Below are 8656 nucleotides of genomic sequence, written 5' to 3' on the forward strand. Positions count from 1 at the left end.
AAGCAGTCAACGGTTGTCAATGATGTAGGAAAGACGCATGGTGTGTACTAGGGGACCGAATGAAATCAGTATTCAAGCGATATACCATGAAAGAATATAGGTTATAGCTTTTACTGAAGTGATAGAAATTGAAGACTTAAAAAAATTATCATATAAAAATGTTGTAATGTAACAAACTGACACTCTTAACGATGTGTTCCGCATTATCAAGGTCACAAATGTATTAATGTCATATTATGTGGCATCAGTCGTCAGGTGGCATAACATTTTAAAATGTAGGAACTCGCATTTATATAATACTCCCTGACAAATCATATACTAGTATAATCCTGCTGTTAGCCGTGGTTATATATGACATTGTTTGTAACAACACAGCTCCAAAAGGAGCGCCTCTAAACTATCTGTGAGCCAGATCTGAAGGTCCCGGTGAAGCGCTACTGTTTTCACAACGTTTCAGTGGAAAGCGATTTAGTCGAAAGCGAATGGACTGACTGCACCTATATAAAGGCAGCACCCCTGAAACACAAGAAGCCCCTCTGGAGCGCACAGCTAGCCCCTCTGGAGCGCACAGTTAGCCCCTCTGTACAACAAGAAGCCCATCTGGAGCGCTCAGGCAACTCCTCTGAACTCACAGTGACCGCATTGGTGAGCGCATTGGTGAGAGGCTCGCCGTACGTGGGAAGGTCTCCAAGCATCCTGCCGATGGTCGTAGTGTACCTCCGGGTTCTGTTTGGTTTCCTCCCACCATAATGCTCTCCAACGTCGCACAAGTGAAATACGGTTCAGTACGACGTAAATTCTTCGTTTTTAAATTATCAAATTTGATCACATTTTCATGGACAAGTGATATAGCGAATTGTTACATTTATTTATTCCTCAGTGAACCTAGAGGTAAGGTATACTGGGATCACTGTTTTCCCGCCTTATCCGTCCCTCAGTCTGTCTGTAGACACGATTTTTGTCCATCCATCTTCTCCCAAACTACCACGCCGATTTTCATGAAACTTACCATCTGTCTGACTTGTCTTGCCCATCTGCCTGACTTGTCCCTGTGAACTTAACTTGTGTATGTTTAAGTTTAATTATAATCGTGTAATTATTTTCATAGTTACCACCGTTTAGGCACTTAGTACAATAATGGATTTTCATGTATAGAGATTTTGTCCATGTAACTCCTGCTAAGGCTAAATGTTGAAGGACGGAAGGGGGTATTTAGTGATGTGCTGTTTTTAGTCAAACTGATTAAAGGATTTCGTCATATAAAATGTTAATAACTGAATTTTGACCCTATTGTATAGATCAAGTTAAGGCACTATACTTTTTATAGGAGAAAAATTGTCTGTTGAGCGCCTCGGCAGCCTCTCCTACCGGGCTGCTTGGCAGAAAGAGTTTCAAAGCGACTTTGAAACTTTAGAGGAAGTAGACAAATTGTTTAAGTTTGTAAAGCCGCTCAAACAAGGCTGCATGGTAGCACAAAAATGTCTACGTCTATGAAGCGACTCTAAACCTCTTACTCCTAGCGCTTTGCCGGATAAGGAAAGAGCGCTCTAAGCCTGTGAGGAGCGCCTTTGGAGCTGGCGCGGAACGCCTTTGGAGCCCACGCGGAACGCATTTAAAGTAGGGGATTTCAGCCAGAGCGGGTGCTACTTTTCGGCTAGGGAAGTATATGCTCTTGCTTGCCATATATAGTGCTCCTGATATCGTTATATAATGTTTTCTGTACATGTAAACGTTTGGTTACCGTATACATAGATAATGCTTTTTGTACCCATGCATAATAAATTTTTAACCATATATGGCACTGCTGGTAGCCATATGTAGCACTGCTGGCAGCCATATACAGGACTACTTGCAACCTTGTGTAATATTACTTGTACACACTATAGATTCTAGACTAGCCATTGGTAAAGAGCAGTCACGTGTAGTGGGGACGAATGTTCATACAACACTCGCGTGAACCTACCAAACGGAGCTGTTAGGCCAGTTTGCAAGTCACAATAATTTCAACATCTAGACGAAAATAAAATGTGCGCATGTTGCCAATGTCATCAAAAGCAAGTAAAACATTTCAGTATTTTGCAGCATACTAACGACTTAGTCCGAGAAGGAAAAGTGCCAGAATTGTGAATTGCAGTTAAACGCAGCAGTTACTGGTACCTCGACCTAGCTCTGCACAGATTACTGACTCTTCTTCTGGCGACGCAGTAACATCGGTGATGGGACTTACATGTTTCGGCCTCAGCAAACCCAAATTAGTCCAGAATATAAGCGTCAAGTCCGACATTCCTATACCATTCGTAGTCCGTAAAGGGCGTTCCAAGTCGATAATCGCAAGATCCAACAACGTTTAACACTAACTCCCGAAGACAAAGGTATGTAAGAAATTATACAAATAAGAAATAAAGGCGGTAACACACAAGAGAGAAGCGGTCATCAGTTTCCAATGATGTCGGGCAGACAATGAATATTCCAGGCATGAATTCCATATCAAAGTTCAAATTTGTAGTCCGTGTAAGCCTCGCATATCCAACAGTAATAATTGCAACTTGACCTAATTTCACCGTATCAAATGGACACAACGACCTCTTTTGTGATTTTTGCAGTCTGTTCCAATTTCATCTTTCAGGTTTTTTTGTTTTATAGTTCAGACTCGCAAATCCTCTTACATTTATTCTTTAATGGCTATGTACTAGTCTCTTCGGTTAGTCTTGAAGGTTAGCCGCTCTTGGGTTACAGGATATTTTAGGTATCACTATACAAGCACTTATGAAGTTTTCCTAAGCAGTTTACATTCAACCCTTCTGTAATGTCTCAAATGTCCTTTTATTTCATGGTAATACCACTACGCCGTGCGTTTGTGAAATATACCAATTCCTTAGAAGTTAATTCCTAAAATCCAATCAATGTTTGTCCGAAATCAAGATCATGTGCATTGGAGCCCACATTTTAGCGCGTCATCGTATACTGGTGACACTGCGATCGTTTGGTATTTTCTCCAGGAAACACGATAAACTTCGCTATCAAACCCGCAGGGTAACTCATAATCTCACAGTAGGCCAATGCATCTGAAGACTCAACGGGAAAAACGAGTGATGTCAGATTCTGAACATTTTGAGGAAACTGAATTTTTAATTTTGAAACCATAACATCATACTACTGGATGGATTTAATATTGTTTTGATACATGGATTTGACTAAGCATGGGATTGGTAACAAATATTCTGCTAACTGGCAATATTTGTGAAGCTTTTACCTTTGTGAAGCTTCGCATTGAGGTAATAATGCATACCTGTATGGACATCTCTCATTTTTCCCCTGGAACACAGGAACTCAGAGGTTTTAGGATGCATAGCTAAGCTTACCTATTAAATAAAGTGTTGTAAACCCCAAAGGTTCCATGAACTGATTAAAGGAATACTGTCAAGGTCTTATGATCATCGGTATTTATTTAATAATTACCTCATAATCCCTCATTATAACGAACCTGGATGTTTGTTTACCCCTGGACTCGCTTCCCACGGCGATAGTCGGCTCTCACGCTAGGGAGCCGTCAGCCAGAGTGGAGTTAATGAGGTGCCCGTCACGTGATCCCAGTGACGTCACCGTAAGAACGGGCACATACTGAACAACACTGTTTCACATACCACATACGATCTTAGGCGCGAAAATACCAAAATAAAATAATGTCAGACTGTGAAACGGACATACTAGAAATTCCAATGTGTATACCACCTATAGACCCGTACATGTATGATCCTATACGAACGGATTCAGCGCGTGGAACCCATGAATTCAGCCCAGTAAACCGTTCCCCTCACTCATCCGACAGCGAGTCTGACCACGTCGACAGCTGTCAGAAACCGGAAGATTTTCGGACCGACAATTTGACCTGGTGACTACATTTTATCTCAGTTAATTCCTTGCTATTTTCCGATTTGCTGGCACTATATGGCCTTATGCTGGCCGCCGTGGCAGAAATGAAATATTCTTGAGTACGGCTTCAACAGCCTATCAAATAAATTGGTCGCAGGTATCCTGGCATTTTCAAAATATCACGGGAGTTAATACAGACCTTTAAATCACAGCATTTTAAGTGCAAAACTAGGTTTTGTTGAAGTTCACAAACAGAAAACGATAAGCATACTGTAATTTCTGGTTACTAGGCCTATAAGCCGTAGCTCTCAAATTATGGCCCGGTGTTTGTCACTTTTCTTTCCCTTCCTGTGTTATTTATCACTTTGTCCCTGCCGGTGCCTCAAGCAGGTTAGTGCCCTAATATCCTCGGCTTTGAGGTAATGCCTTGATTCAGAGGTCTGTGTTAACCCACATGTCAAATATTACGATTAAATCATAAGATTCAGTCTTTTGAGATTCACGTAAACTTGGTCTAAATGTCCGAATATGTAAGTAAAAATTTATCGAGGTGCATATTTGTACAACAGCAAATATGTTACGCCGACAGCTGAAGCTTTGAATCCGCTTCTCATCGTATCAAGGAATCTGTACCAACATATGTATGATCTTCTCTGAATATCAAATCTGTTTATTTTCAGGTGTGATTGTGAGAACTGTGATATTATGCCAACTAACGTAGAATGCCTTTGCTGTCAGGAAGTGCCAAGGATAATAGAAATGACTGACGAAGAGCAGCTAGATATAAATTGCATCACAGAACACGAAGGCTTTATTGTAAACTGTACAAACAGACATGTCATCCTAACGTCCATTTATGAGTTTTTGGAAGACTATGGCCCCACCGATGACAATGATCCACCACACAAGTAAGTGACATGGAATAAATTTCTAATTTGATAGCATTTATACGAATGCGTAGTACATAATTGCATGTATTAGACAAGAAAATGAACATCTAAAAATGAATCGAAGCCAGCATGATTTAATTTCAGAGCTCCTGGCAACATTACTCCATCACTGCTGTATCCGTGTGGGCTAACAATTTGATATCAGCTCAGTTTATTTGCATTGAAAAGTAGTTAGCAACTTTTGCTAAAAAAAAACATAAAAATAAAAAAAAAACTCAAGACAGGGTAATGATGAAAATATTAACACCAGGCCTGCATACATGCATAATCAAGTATACAAAATACAACAGATCTGTTTATTTTACCAAGTATATCAATTGTCTCATAGCACCAACCCCTTCTCCACCCCACATATACATAGATCTATAAATAAACAATTTTAGCTTTATATCTGCAAACATGTAAGATATTTGTGTCTTTTCTCATCCAGGTTGTACAGGTTTATCGCATACAGGAGATTTACACGATGGATATGGCACGAGCTAGGCAGAGGAAACCGAAAGCCAATACCATCGTGTGCCGTAAAGAAGATTCGGGAAGCCTTCCCCAGCCAGGAGTACTGCGGATTTCAATACCCCAAGTTTCCGTAGATTCATACATCATTGGAGTTTGTTGTCTTCGAAAATCGTGATTTATGTCTCTCTATAAGACAAGCTTTGTCCACAGGTACGAATCCTGACGTAGTAGGGGCAGGTACCGACAGGTAGCTACTGAGAGCCTCTGAAGCAACCTGGTAGGATGGTAGATCTTTTCTTCGCTGGACGAGGTTATGGATCAGCAAGTCCACGTATCCTACCATACATAGAAGGATATAAAAAAATATTTTAATATATTTAAACAGATCATGCTTATTCTGTTTTTCAATATTTCCTCAAGAAACTCCCATAAGAAGGTTGCATCAGACAAATTGTTAAAAATAGCACTGACTAAGAAGATTTCTTTTTTTTTTACTTATGTTAACTATTCTTTTACTTTTTTATTTTGCTGATTTTTTCACATGTATGACTTAATTTTTAATTCTAAAATTAATCAATAGCAGCATCTCAAGTCTGTCTCATAACAACCATGAGTGGCAAAAAACAATTCGTAGGTTATCTTGCGCAGAGCCCCTACGTAGTAAGCTTTTAATAACCATCTGACTTCCTGTGGGGTTAACAAGCGCCAGCTATTGCAAACCATTTGTCAATCACAGTTGGACCAATTACACTGTGTATTTTGCTTAGTTAGGCTGTGTTACCTGAATTGTTTTAATAAAGTATTCCAAAAAGCCGTACTTGCCTTTATATTTTATGATCACACATTTTAGTTTATTACTAATCATCTCATATCCTGTGTTTTCAACAAAGAACACTTGTTACATCTACGATACTGTCATTGATATACACACATTTTGACTGCTCAACATAAGTGTTCAATTTGTTTGTAAATATTCTAATCTGAAAATCTGTACTTGTCTGTCTACATTAGTTACATGTATATCACAAAACTTACCAAATGACGGACCAGTGCTAATCGGCTTCACTACAGCCTCCAGACCTTTCTTTGCTTTTGGATAGCAAAGCTGCCAACGAACTCTGCCATCTGATGTCGTGTCACGTGGCTTCCTGCTGTTCTCATTGTAATGTAGTCCAGCTAAGTACAATCTGAAAAACATAAATTTCACAGGTGAGTTACGAGCATTAACAAAATGAGTCTCATGTTTTTTAGTTGAGATATTTTATCGTGAGCCTACTGATTGTGTTTTTCTTACTATGTCTTTATTTAGGATATGGTGGGTTCATTTTCGGACAGCCATAATCCCTGTGATTTACTGGGGAATATAAAGCCCTGCACACCTAACATTTTTGCACATTTTGAAAGTCAAAGAAAACCTCATACCTGGCCAGCATGGATTCGAAGAAGAAGTGTGTACTCTTTGGTGCAAAATGGTTGACAATATTGTGGTACACCTCGAGACCATATGTCTGATGGAATGGAGACAACTTCTCGATGTCCTTCATTAGGAATGGGCTGGTGACGACACTACATAGGAGCTTGTATGGGCGGGATCCTGCAAACAATATGTTTATAAGTCAAAACATTCATTACAGATAAATATTTAAACAGGTTCATTAACTGACATTATTCATACCTACAATGATTACAGACATAAAAAAATGTTATCTTTTAAATTAGAAATTTAACAATTTCCAACAACCGACATTTTGCGCTATTACAAATCCCATAAAATTACTCAAGGGTAGATAAATAAATGCAAACCATCAAAACACCAATACCAAAACTACCAATGGAAATACATAAAAATGTATGCAGTTAAAGAATGTCAGTTCTGACATATACCTTCTTCCATCCAATTTCTTTGGTTATCCTCTAAAGGGCCATGTCTGCACTCCGGATACTTCTCACTAGGGTGTGTGTGGATGTTCCGGATATGGCGGGTAAGCGACTGCCACTTTGCCAGCTTCATCTCGCCATCATTGGCAGAGGTGGACGCCGCCCAGTATAGGTGTGTTGAAACACTTTTTATCCAAGGCTTAATAGCCTCTGCCCCCTTTTTCTTTGCCAAACCCTCTAACTTTCTCGATACACCTGGGGAGGTAAAACAGAATATCTAACCAACAATGACTTGTTTACAACAAATAGGTTTCACTCTAATAGTTTAATGCCTACCGTCAATCTTAGTATCTGACATTAGGAGCAAGTACAATCAACGCTCACAATAAGTGACATAGCTGACAGTCTTACCTTTTGCAACATGCCATACATCGAAGTTGTGAATAATCTCCTCTTCTCCTTTCATAAATTTTTTCACCATGACATGTCTGTCAGTGATGAGTGACTTGATATTCAGTCTTTCTGCTTTCAACTTTAGTAGCCCACGCTTCAGGCCCTCAAGCTCCATATGCGTTGAGCCTTTTACTTCATTACACTGTTGAAGAGAAGAAAAATAATATACATTCAAACCTTTGTGTGAAATGGAGGTATTTATTGAATAAATCTTTTATCAATCACAGGTAAGAATTAGAAACAAAAAAATCATCCGTAATCCGAAAGACACAAAAACAGTGATAAAAATTTAGAATTCTTTGAGGGGTTACCTGTATTACCTGAATGTCCAGAACTGTCTGGGAGTTTAGGTCCATGAGGCTATAAGACCCATACTTTGCACTGTATCCTGGGGAATCACATCGGGCATCACCTCCCAAGATCAGCTGCTTGCCAAGTCTCTCCACAACATTTCGCTGTCCCTCAAAGTTCCAAACTTCCACCACAGAAGGGACAAGGTAAGATTTCTGGATCCGGAAAAATGTCCGTTTGCTGAACGTTTGAAGCTTTAGTATCTCGAAGAGACGAATAACCTGTAGGCAGATGGAAATATGTATGATAAATTATTTCCGGTATTGAATGATATGAGTGTGTTCTTAGTACTCATCAATATCTATACTGTGTTGCATTCCTATTGGTATATAACAAATACATATTGCTTTCACATACCTTGGAAGCATTTGATCCACTGAAAAAATATGGCAGCAGCCGTAGTTAGGTTTCCCCAAGGAAGGCTGTAATGGGTTGACTGGCTCTTCCATTCCAACACATGACCAGCAGAACATGTTGACATGGTAGAAACCATCATGCCTTGGCAGTGATGAACCACTGTATCACAGTGTCTTCCACACCTCTGACAGGTCTTCAGCAAAGCACATAAAGCTGACTCAGACACCAGGAACTGTTTTTCGTCTGAGGGCCTTACAACTTCCCCAAGCGGGAAAGCAACTGTTTCGTCATCACTTTCACTGCCGCTGTCGTCTGGGTCACTTTCCACTAAAAAATCT

The 8656-nt window shown here is 39.7% G+C and overlaps 1 protein-coding gene across 1 annotated transcript; it reads right to left on the minus strand.

Annotated features, from left to right (window-relative positions):
- Positions 1–5085: 5085 nt before the first annotated feature.
- Positions 5086–7966, minus strand: LOC135476720 (uncharacterized). The gene is made up of 6 exons (XM_064756838.1): positions 7922–7966; positions 7569–7752; positions 7164–7412; positions 6702–6873; positions 6315–6466; positions 5086–5615 (listed from the first exon to the last, which is right to left on the minus strand). Exons 1-6 carry the CDS (start codon positions 7964–7966, stop codon positions 5416–5418), a joined length of 1002 nt encoding a protein of 333 aa, XP_064612908.1. The 3' UTR covers positions 5086–5415.
- Positions 7967–8656: the final 690 nt, after the last annotated feature.

Source organism: Liolophura sinensis, chromosome 10 (assembly GCF_032854445.1).
Source record: "Liolophura sinensis isolate JHLJ2023 chromosome 10, CUHK_Ljap_v2, whole genome shotgun sequence".
Classification (NCBI taxonomy): domain Eukaryota; kingdom Metazoa; phylum Mollusca; class Polyplacophora; order Chitonida; family Chitonidae; genus Liolophura; species Liolophura sinensis.

Bases quoted from the DNA above. Each gene is read 5' to 3' on its own strand.
- LOC135476720 (XM_064756838.1), bottom strand. From the start codon at position 7,966: ATGGACCTAAACTCCCAGACAGTTCTGGACATTCAGGTAATACAG. The intron at 7,753-7,921 runs GTAACCCCTCAA...TCTCTTCAACAG, and splicing joins TGGACATTCAGGTAATACAG to TGTAATGAAGTAAAAGGCTC. The intron at 5,616-6,314 runs GTAAGTTTTGTG...TATGTATGGTAG, and splicing joins TAGCACTGGTCCGTCATTTG to GATACGTGGACTTGCTGATC.